The sequence below is a fragment of the Pelophylax lessonae genome, assembly GCF_965119305.1.
Source record: "Pelophylax lessonae genome assembly, chromosome: 12".
NCBI classification, from domain to species: domain Eukaryota; kingdom Metazoa; phylum Chordata; class Amphibia; order Anura; family Ranidae; genus Pelophylax; species Pelophylax lessonae.
The window spans coordinates 60,920,238-60,932,433 of record NC_138779.1 but is presented as its reverse complement, the minus strand read 5'-3'; the positions used below and the strand labels follow the sequence as shown (position 1 = coordinate 60,932,433).

Sequence of the window (12,196 nt, the reverse complement as noted above, 5' to 3'; positions counted from 1 at the left end):
GATCAACTTGCAAACATCTTATTAACCTCAATTAACCTATTTTTATCTAACAGTTCCAAAACATTAATGCAAGTTTATTCTTCATTCCAATTTATATCTCTTAGCTTTGGTTAATTACCTCTGTGTACAACCTGATTATATTAATTAGATATACAAAATATACTATATGTGTGTGTAACCTCAGTACATATGACTACAACAATGGACACAGATGGCAGTTAAGAGTAGGATTGGTTTGAGGTTGGCACAAGAGTAGGATTGGTTTGAGGTTGGCACAAGAGTAGGATTGGTTTGAGGTTGCCCTCTGTTTCTGTACAGAGCATTCTTTGTCTTCTATGTATACCCATAAAGTGCTAAAATATGTGTCGCTGTATTTACTTATTAACAGCTTTACTAGGACCAGCCCATTTGATAGCAGCTGGGAGAGGTGAATAAAAGGAATTGTCCAGCACATATCTTCACACACTACTAGAACACTACCACCGAACAATGGCATCTGGCTTCACTGGTCCTCAGGTCTACCAACAAAACTTTGATCCTCAGGTCTACTTAGAAACCTATTATGGTGCTGTTACAGGAGTCTTCATTAAAGATGGCTACCTAGACTTTATTTTGAAAAAACTGCATAAAGCTTTCACCACAGGTAATGCGTTTCAGGTGCAATTTTAAACATGCATTATCATATTTATACTTCTAATTATGTTATGTTAGTTTGATCAAGCTTTCTTTCTGTAAGTATTGCTGGCCACTTTGTATTGTTTTGCTATTTTGTATAGTTTGTCTTTATATGGTAAGTGTAATAAGCCTGTTAGTGTACACTAAGGTGATTTAGTAGTTTATATTTAGTTATCAAAGATATTAGACAGCATTGCCCCACACTTTAATCATTGACTGCTGTGCAACTATTGAGAGAGTGAAGCATTGATAACATCTGCATGGGTAACATGGTGGATAAATGGAAAGCAGCATTGCCTTGCAGCTTTAGGCCCTTGATTTAAATCCTACCAGAGGCCCTATCTGTATGGAGGTGGTACATTCTCACTATGCTTGTGTGGGTTTTCTCTAAAAAAAAAACAAAAAAAAAAAAAACATACCAGTAGAAGGTAAGTTAATTGACTATAAAACTACATTTACACTGGTACAGCTCCAAAGTCACATGAATTTGGAGTGCAACTTTGATGAAACTTTGACACAACTTTGGATGGGTGCAACTTGGATGTGGCTTGTTGTTCCTCCAAACTGTTGCACCACTGTTGCATGTAAAACATTCAGATACCGCTTTCATGCAACTTTTTATGGTTAACATTGAAGTCTATGGCCCTCAAGTTGCATGAAAGTCGGACCAAAGTTGTGCATGAACTACTTTAAAGTCGCTGCGACTTTAGGTCGCACATATATGAATGATTATCAATGGGAAACATGGGGTACGACTTGTCATGCGACTTTAATGTCCAAAGTTACAAGACAAGTCATACAAGTGTGAATGGGGTGAAGGCTGATTTACACTTTAAATAGTTGTATTGACCAGCTTGAGCCAATACAAGTATTTATGTGCCATACTTGTGGGATCCCTGTGAATTCATGGGCGCAGCTACTACAGTCATCTCCACTAGCTTCTAGGTCCTTTGCCAACTGCCTGCCCTATAATGAGGAGAGATAACACTGCTCAGGCTAGTCAAAGTCCACGATTCAAGGTGGGCGCTGAACCTCGGCTCGCCACCAGGAGAAGCCTGAAAGAAGAAAATGGTTGCACACCACCCCGGAATCCAATGAAGAAAAGTTCCTTTATTCACATAAGTGGTACAAGGTACAGCAGGGTAGGACGACTGCTACCTGCTTGTTCACTACTACTACCAACTGCCTGCCCTGCTGCTAAGTGAACACAGGAGGTCACCCATTTAGCATGAGTGCCATTCAAATAAGACAACATTTTCTCAATGAATACATAGTGTTCTCTGGTTGGACGAGTTGGAGATTCCCACTTCACCGCTCCACCGCATCCAATCAGAAAATGCTTTGCATTCACTAAGAAAATGTAAGGTGTTCCTTGATTGGCCCCCGTGCTAAGCGTGCAAACTCCTATATTATTACAATAATTTCCAGCTTCCACGGGGATCCCACAGCTATGGACATACACACATAAGCTGGTGCAAGCTGGATGTAAAAATTGCCATACCTGGAATTCAGCTTTAAACTGAGTTTCAACCACATTTTACAATGTCCTCCATGCAGCAATTGTGTGCATCCTAAAAATGAATTGGCAAGTATTTTTTTTTCTGGTTTATTTACCTCATTTATGGAGCAATATCTTTCACTTCCTCCTTATGTGGCCGCGGCAAACTACGTAATTTCCGGCTTTGCATTGGCTCCTGGGAGATGAGTGTCATCGATCCCAGGAGCCAATGGGCTATGAAAACAGCCTACAAGCTGTGGGACTCACTTGCAATGCACTGCGCATGCGCGCAATCCCAGAAGAGGGACACTGCGGCTTCAGATGCCCACACTGCAGATGGCCGCACTGTACAGGAACTGCGCAAAGTAAGTAATTTATGCTGCATGAACAAAAAACAGGGGACAGTTTACAGGATACCTTTTTTAAATGCACGAGCCCTGACTATCTAGGGGTATTTTTAGCTAAAAAAAATTTAAAAAATTGTCCGGAACTCGGCTTTAAGGTTTGTAAAAAAAAATGTGAGGGGGGGCAGCTAACTGAAAGTTCCATATGGGGCATGGACAACTATGAACAGTTCTATGCAGCATAACAAGTCAGTTCCATATAAATGCAGGAAACAGATATTCATTTTCATGTGGCTGATTTACTAAGAGTAGAGATTGTTCACTTAGCTTAGTAAATACTGTTAAAAGAAGCTTTGTTTGATTTAAAGATCCGATCATATGCAAGAAAAACTTCAGGTTTTTTTTTAGTATTTCACATGATTGAATAGTCAAAGTTAGCATAACATAAACCTATTTACTAAGCTACATTCAAATACAAATATCGGTTCTAAGGACAAACAGCCACAGACGCATCCCTAATGTAAACATATGAAGAACTGAAGAAAGAGAAGGGCCCAGAGGGGCCAATAATGTAGGGAAGTCACCCCTAGATATAAACAGGGGATGTACTCTCAGACATTAATCTTCTCAGGTTGGGATTTTAAAGGCTAGTGGGTTTGTCATATATAGAGAATATACACAGAAATCGTTAAAATAACATCTTTATTTTGTAACATCAATACATCATTCAACTTTTCTTTTTCTTGAGTGATGTGATAAAGCCTATAAGAGACAAAGTTACATATGGTCCCTGAAGAACCTATTCTAAGGCATAACGCTCATCGAAACGCGTAGGACTCTATAGCACCATATTCACATGGAATTCACTCAGGCAATGACACTTGTACTATAGTTGTTATTGTTTTTATACAATATATAGTTTTATCTTTTTATTGATGTTACAAAATAAAGATGTTATTTTAACGATTTCTGTGTATATTCTCTATACATGACAAACCCACTAGCCGTTAAAGTCCCAACCTGAGGAGATTAATGTCTGAGAGTACATCCCCTGTATCTATCTAGGGGTGACTTCCCTACATTATTGGCACCTTGGGGCCCTTCTCTCCCTTCCGTTCTTCATCTAGTTACTAAGCTAAGTGAGGAGTCTCTGTGCCCAAAACATTAACTAAAAATAAATACAAAGTTTGGCTGGAACTGAACATTGCTCTGCAACATTCTTTTTTTTTTTTTGTGCTCATGGTGACTGTGATAGGAGTCAGCTGTGCAAAAGGCATGTCCTTGGGAGCATAGAGTGTTGATAATCTGAATGTTCCCATCCATCTGCAAGCACATTAGGTCAGAAAAGTCTTGTCTTTATGGAGGATCATCAAAGCAGGGTGACCAGATCATCTCTTCAAAGCAAAACTGCAGGCAGATCTCTTTTTCAGTTATGTATCCTTAAAAAAATTCCTTATTTAGAATTTTTGAACTAGCAACTCATTCTGTCTTTGGTTCCAGTAATCCTATATACAGCAAGACACCAACAGTCAAAGATAGGGGCAGCACTGTGTATGCCAGCGAAGCTCTTCTGCATTGCAGTGTGCTGCCAGTTTAATATTGGGGGTTTGCTGACAGGCATTAAAGCAGAGTTCCGGCCTCAAAAATGACTTTGGGCCATCCGCTTGCTCTGTGTCACCTGTAAAAGAAATGGATAGTCCCAATTTTTTTTTTTTTGTTTACTTACCTTGTTATTGAAGAAAATATACTTATCTTTCTTCCACTTCCTCCCTCTGCGGCCGTGGCCCGTGCCGTCACTTCCTGCTTGCATTGATTCATGGGAGCTGAATGTCATTGCTCCCAGGAATCAATGCGCCTGCACCGGCCCGAAGAGGACACGGAAGAGGACGCCGAAGAGGACGGCTGGCTTCAGCTGCCCACACCTGAGATGACAGCGCTGGAGAAGAAATTTTCAAGGTAAGTATTTCTTCTAAAAGGTAAGTGTGACCCGGGACAGTTCAGAGGCTATCCATCGTGGAATGCACTAGCCCCGACTGTCCCGAGGGTATTTTTAGTGAAAAATAGTTTCCAAGGCCAGAACTCCGCTTTAAACACATGGAGAGATTCTCATTGATAAACTGCTAATCACAATGGAGAAAAGTAAGATCACTGACCTGGCTATGCTGCCTAGATCACAAAAATGGCTGAACTGAATCACAAACCTTTTACCACGTCAGCCCGGTCACATAAATTTAATCTGGGGATTTGTCTGTCTATGTGGAGATCAGCTTTAAGGATTTATGGAAGTCCTGATTGCTTGCGAAAAGTTATCTACATTCACCAAAAACACTCCAGTGCCCAATCCAGGGGTTTTCTTTCACAATACTTCACTCTGCATAGTTCCTTGGGAGGTGCAGCCCTCCTCAGACTAGGAAACAGGGGAGGGCTGGCAACCTTAGGCCTGGGGGGCAAGTTCAGTCAAGCGGCCCATTGAATCATCAAATCAGCTCACCATCCATGCCCACCTGGTTTTAGAATGGATATTGATGTTATGAAGCAAGACAAACATGATCCAATTTGGTAACATAAGTTAATGTTCATAGCAACAAAGGTTTAACAAAAATACATGACATCCCGCCAGGTGGGGCCTAGGAAGCTCCTGTCGGGCGCAGATCACTCTGCCTGACAGGAAAGTGACTGTGTTAGTATTGTGCCGGCCAGGTGCAGGAGCGCACTCTGCACACTCATATCCCTCCGCTGCAGCTCTGCAAATATAACATTGGGTAGTGGCAACTGGCAGCTGTATACAGTGTCTGGCCCCTACATTAATCCAGCCCTGAGTTTGGCCTTTTTACCTGGCATTAAAGTGGCCCAGGGGGCAATTGCCACCCTGCCCCCCTTCCCAGTCCTCCCCTGCTAGGAAATCTTCATCAATGAACTGCAAAAAACACACAGGAGGGCACAAACTCCTTTTTGCATTACCATAGACAAATTTATTGAATCCACCAAGACAAATAGATACAAGCAAAAAGGGACAGCAAGCATAAAACTGGCGTACTTCAGCCGAATATGATTGGATGGCTGACACTTTTCAGGGGACAGACCCCCTTCCTCAGAGCTGGGGTTTGTCCCCCAAAACACGTCAGCCATCTAAACGCTTGATCCTAGGATAGGTTTTGCTCTGAGGAAGGGGGTTTGTCCCCCAGAATGCATCAGCCATCCAATTGTTGGTTCTAGGACCATGCTTGGCTAAAGTGCACCAGTTTTATGCTTGCTGTTCTTATCTGATTGTGAGTATCCATGTCTTGGTGGATTCAATCAATTTGTCTATGGTAATACATGAGATGTTTGCACCCTTCTGTGTGTTTTTTGGGAAAAGTTATCCTTACTCAGAATAAAGTCATAACCAAAACTGTAAAAAGTATGGCCTAAAAGACTGATGATCTGGTCAACCTATTTAGGTAAGCACACATCAGGCCTTACTCTTGGTTTTCCTAAAATTAACATTTTCTCTCAAGCAGAGCCCATTTTAAGTTTTGCATTACTTGTGGTAATGTTTTTTTACTTTATGGGGTCTATTTTTAAAACACTTATTGGAAGAATATCGGAAGCGTTCATGCAAACTGAAATTTTCCAGTAATTTTATGATTAAATATCTGATCAGAGGCGTAACTAGAACCTTCAGGGCCCCGATGCAAGAAACCATGAAGGGCCCCCCAGTCCCCTGGCCGGGGCCCTTCCCTTCAAGCCCGGGGCTCTTCCCACTAATCCTGGGGCTCTTTACTCTCGTTGCATGGCCTTTTATTATGGTCCCACAGCAGGATCCTTTCACAAGTTCTGCAGTGGGCCCCCTTCCTGCAATCTTGGGGCCTCCCCACAGTGGTGCAATGCCAGGGCCCGGTCGCAAGTGTGACCTTTGAGATCCTGGAAGTTCACCCACTGGTTTGCTACCGGGCCCCCTGGAGCATGGGGCCCGGTAGCAATTGCAACCCCTGCAACCCCTGTAGTTACGCCCCTGTATCTGATGAATTCCTTTATTGGCAGCTCTATCTAGTGGATGAAATGCAATATATTATCTCATTTAGGTATTTCAGAAAGCTACCCAATGGAGCTGACAATATAAGAGCTAATCTATTAGAGAAAACACAGGAAAGTCTTGGCCAGCTTGCATGAATGCTTCTGCTACTTGGCCAACAAATATTTTAGAAATGGACCCCCAATAATTTTTTTATCAATCCAAAACTAAATTGAATGACTTATGTTTATATTTTAGTCATTTTTTTGTGTTCCACATTATGTTTTGTTCTTTTGCACAAGGTGGTGTTGGAGGGGAGTCGATGATTGATATTGGTCCTGGTCCTGCTATTTACCAAGAGTTGTCTGCCTGTGAGGCTTTTAGGGAGATCACTGCAGCTGATTTCACTGACCGCAACCGAGAATACCTGGAGAGATGGAGGAAAAATGAGCCAGGGCTATTCGACTGGACACCAGCTTTGAAGCTTGTTTGTGATCTAGAAGGTCGCAGGTATGAAAGTAAATTGATTTTAAGATGCATGTAAACCCGAACAATGAACTTCTCCCAAAGAGTTCCTTATGGTCTGGTTAATTTATCATTGAGAACTTTTTGTTTTATTGGCAGCTCTGGCTTCCCTGTGTAAGGGAGCGCTCGACAACAGCTGCGAATTCCCAGAGCCATGATGTCACCCAGAGGCTTCCATGGCCCAACCGTTGTCAGCTCTCCCTCCTCCCCCCTGTAGCATCCAGTCATTGACACAGGAAAGCTGGAGCTGTAGGTTCAGGTGACTGGACTGAAAGAAGGTAAGTATACAGATCTTTTTTACACAGGGCAGGCAGGATAGGTAGGAGGAGGGTAGGGAACATTTTTACCCACTTACAGACCTCCTGCTTACAATGTATTGTGGGCAGTCGGCCCACACAGGCAAATCAACGTATGTAGCCGCCTTCTTTCAGGTTTAGGGTGCACAGAAGGCTGCCCCCCCCCCCCCACCCTCTGCCCTGCTGTGATTGTATACAGTGGGAGCCTGCCAGCACATATTAACCAGTGATTCACGGCCAGGACCTGTTGGTCGTCTGTGTACAATCACAGCCCAGAGCCCTGTGTTGACAATCAACACAGGGCTCTGTACAGGGGAAACAATCTCTCTCTTTCTTATTGTGCAAAGCAGAGATCAGAAACAAAGAGATCTGCAAAGCAGAGATAAAAAAACAAAGAGACCTGTAGTAAAAATAAGCACACATCACACACTGTTAGGCAAACATTTAAAAAAAAAAAAACTCTATTTGTGTGATATAAAATGGTCTAAATTTCGTTTGGGTATAGCATTGCATGAGCGTGCAATTACCAGTTAACCACTTAAGCCCCGGAAGATTTTTCCCCCTTCCTGACCAGGGCCTATTTTGCGATTCGGCACTGCGTGACTTTAACGGACAATTGCGCGGTCGTGCGATGCTGTACCTAAACGAATTTGACGTCCTTTTTTCCCCACAAACAGAGCTTTCTTTTGGTGGTATTTGATCGCCTGTGGGATTTTTTGATCATGCGCTATAAACAAAAAAAAGCGTAAATTTTGCAAAAATAACAATAATTTTCACATTTTTTTATATGAAATTCCCCAAAAAAATGTAAAAATCAAAATTTTTTTACATTTTAGGCCAATTTGTTTTGTTATAAAAAATCGCAAAAAGTGTATTTTGATTGGTTTGCACAAAAGTTATTGCGTTTACTAACTAAGGGAAAGATTTTTGTCATTTTTGTTGTTTTTTTTAAACGAGTAATGGCGGCAATCTGCGATTTTTTTTGCGGGTCTGCGACATTGCGGCGGACACTTTTGGGGTTACCAGTGACATTACTGCAGTAATCAGTGCTATACATATGCACTGTTACTGTAAAAATGACACTGGCAGTGAAGGGGTTAACTTTATTTGAGAGGGAGGGGGTTAAGTGTGTCCCTACGGGCGTGTTTCTTACTGTGATTGGATGTGGCTTGATGTGTAAGAACAGAGATCAATGGTCTTACATAGCAGAACCGTGTGATCTCCATTGTTATACAGGGAAGAATGACAGGCGGCTTTGTTTACATTAGCCGCCTGACTTTCTTCCGGTGTAACCGACGATCGCGAGGGCCCGGCGGACATCGGGTCCGCCGGGCACACACGCGGGGAGGTCCGTGACCGAACGGGAGCGCGCCTCTGGCGGCGCGCGCTCGCTCCCTAGAGCCTCACAGGCTAGCGATGTAGCCCTACGTCGCTTTGCCTGTGAGGGGCTGACCGCCGCAGTAAATAGTCGTGCGGCGGTCGGCAAGTGGTTAAAGTAGTGCAAATAGCAAAAAATGGCCTAGTGTATAAAGAGGGGAAAATCTTTCAGAGCTCAAATGGTTGACAATAGTTCGTGTTGGACTTAAATTCGACCTTAAGATTCATTCATGCTGAAGTTTAGGACCCCAAACCAAAGTGGTTGGGAAAGTATTTTTCCCGAAAATGAACCTTGGATGTGGTTTCTATTGTGAAGAAGATTAGAGATGTACCGAACGGTTCGCCGGCGAACGGTTCGCCGGCGAACGGTTCCCGGCGAACTTCGAAAGTTCGCGTTCGCCGCTGCGGGCGAACATATGCGATGTTCGGTCCGCCTCCTATACATCATCATTGAGGCAAACTTTGACCCTGAACATCACAGTCAGCAGACACATTCCAGGCCAATCAGCATACCTCCCTCCCACACCCTCCCACCTCCTATAAATAAGCAAGGGCAGCATCCATTTTAGATCATTTCTGTGTTACTGAGAGCAGGGAAAGTGCTGGTGCTGCTGTTATAGCTGGGGACAGTTCCCGGTCTTGTTAGCCAGTGTTCTTGGTACACTCCTGCTGTAAGGACAGCACCCCAAAAAGCCCTTCCTAGGGCTGGTATTTGAGGTTTTTTTTGGATATATATATATATATATATATATATATATATATATATATATATATAATCTATTGTCCCCAAAAGCCCTTTTGAGGGCTGGTATTTGTGTAATTTTTTTTGTTCTGTGATATATATATATATATATATATATATATATTGTCCCCAAAAGCCCCTTTGAGGGCTGGTATTTGAGTATTTTTTTAATATATATAAATATATGTAGCATGTCCAGAACCAGAAAAAAAAGATCATATAGGTGTAAAAGGGGTTCCCACCATCCCTGCTCTACTGAAAAATTATCTTTTTTTCTGGTTCTGGACATGCTACAGAGCTGAAACTTCACAGGTACACTTTTTAGACCCCCTAGACACTAAATCACACAAAAAAAGTTCTTAAAAATTGTCATTTTTGATAGAGAGCCAATTATTGGAAAAAAAAAAAAAAAAAAACTTAACAAAAAAAAAATTTCTTTGGATTTATTGTCTGGGGGGTCTATAAAGTGTACATGTGAAGTTTCAACTCTGTAGCATGTCCAGAACCAGAAAAAAAAATAGAATCAGGGTTAGGGCTAGGGTTAGGGTTAGGGCTAGGGTTAGGGTCAGGGCTAAGGTTAGGGTTATTTTTAGTGCTTAGGGTTAGAGTTAGAGGGGTAGGGGTAGGGCTACTAACTCTAACCCTAAGTATCTCACCGTAACCCTAACCCTAGCCCCTAACACTAAACCTAACCCTAACCCTCTAACAATAACCCTAACCCTCTAACCTTAACCCTAACCCTCTAAGCCTAGCCATAAAAATAACCCTAACCCTAAACCTAACCCTAACCCTAACCCTAGCCCTAACCCTAATTCATATTTTTTTCTGGTTCTGGACATGCTACAGAGCTGAAACTTCACAGGTACACTTTTTAGACCCCCCAGATGCTAAATCCAAAGAAATTTTTTATTTTTATTTTTTTTTCATTTTTCCAATAATTGGCTCTCTATCAAAAAATTACAATTTTTAAGAACTTTTTTCTGTGTGATCCCTCTCCGGCATGCCACAGTCCAGGTGTTTGTCCCCTTGAAACAACTTTTCCATTACTATTGTGGCCAGAAAGAGTCCCTGTGGGTTTTAAAATTCGCCTGCCTATTAACCACTTTACCACCGGAGGATTTTCCTGCTAAAAGACCAGGGGTTATTTTGCGATTTTTTACTGCGTGACTTTAACGGACAATCGCGCGGTCGTGCGACGCTGTACCTAAACGAATTTCACGTCCTTTTTTTCCCACAAACAGAGCTTTCTTTTGGTGGTATTTGATCACCTGTGCGATTTTTTGATCACGCGCTATAAACAAAAAAAGAGCGTAATTTTTGCAAAAACAACAATATTTTTCACTTTTTTTTTATATGAAATTCCCCCCAAAAAAAATGTAAAAATCAAAATTTTTTAAAATTTTCGGCCAATTTGTTTTACGCTACCTATGTTTGGTAAAAAAAAATCGCAAAAAGCGTATTTTGATTGGTTTGCGCAAAAGTTATCGCGTTTACTAACAAAGGGAAAGATTTTTGTCATTTTTGGTGTTTTTTTTTTTAACGAGTAATGGCGGCGATCTGCGATTTTTTTTGCGGTACTGCGACATTGCGGCGGACAGATCGGACCCTTGACTGACATTTTTGACACTTTTGGGGGTACCAGTGACATTACTGCAGTAATCAGTGCTATATATATGCACTGTTACTGCAAAAATGACACTGGCAGGGAAGGGGTTAACAGTATTGGACAGGGAGGGGTTAAGTGTGTCCTAGGGGCGTGATTCTAACTGTGCAGGGACAGGTCTACTAGTGTAAAAACAAAGATCAACAGTTCTACATAGTAGAACTGTTTGATCTTCACTTTTACACAGGGAGAACTGACAGGTGGCTTGTTTACACAAGCCGCTCTGTCTTTCTCCCGCTGTACCGGCGATCGTAGTGTGACCGGCGGACATCGGGTCCGCCAGTCACACTCCCGCACTCCTCCGTGAACGAGCCGAGGCGGGCGCGCGCCTCAGCGGGCGCGCGCCCGCCCGCTATTGGCTCTGGAAGGAGTGACAGGCGAGCGACGTAGACCTACGTCACTCTGCCTGGCCGGGGCCGACTGCCGCAGTAAATATACTGTGCGCAGTCGGCAAGCGGTTAAAGTCTATGGCGGTTCGCAATGTTCGCCGGTTCGCGAACATTCGCCGATGTTCGCGTTCGCCGTTCGCGAACAGCGAATTTTATGTTCGCGACATCACTACCCCTGGACTGATTATTGAAGTGAGAGCCAAGAGGAATTAAGAAACTGCATTTGCTTGTGGCCGTGTGCTGGTAACCAGGGGTGAATATCTAGCAGCTCTTACGGGGGCAGTGCTACATATATATATATATATATATATATATATATATATATATTTTTTTTTTTTTATTATTTATTTTTATTTTATACATACTGTCACCAGTCAGTGTCCCTAATCCCCACTACCCACTTCCAGTGCCCCTAATCACTAATCAGGGTCCAGGGACACTTTAATTACTGTGGCGGTGATCAAGGACACTGTAATTGGTGTGGCACTGATTAGGGAAAATATGACTGGTGTGGTGGTGATCAGGGATACCCAGTGGCGGGCTGGTGTATATGGGGTGCAGGGGCGCCGTCCCCACTATCCATGCGTCTGACCCCTAATCTACATGCGGGGTGCCGGACGCATGGAGTTCAATGGTGCATTTTTTTAACCATGTGATTAGAGCCAGAGGTTCTCACAGGCTAAAAAAAAAAAG

General features: G+C 42.7%; 1 protein-coding gene across 1 annotated transcript in view; it reads left to right on the top strand.

Moving 5' to 3' along the window:
- Positions 1 to 451: 451 nt before the first annotated feature.
- The window catches only part of LOC309567870 (indolethylamine N-methyltransferase-like), a 55,780-nt gene continuing 44,035 nt past the window's right edge, over positions 452 to 12,196 (top strand). Inside the window, exons 1-2 of the mRNA XM_082273378.1 lie at positions 452 to 643; positions 6,814 to 7,021. Of these exons, the coding sequence (XP_082129504.1) occupies positions 490 to 643; positions 6,814 to 7,021 (362 nt within the window). The 5' untranslated portion in view covers positions 452 to 489. The remainder of the gene's footprint in view (positions 644 to 6,813; positions 7,022 to 12,196) is intronic.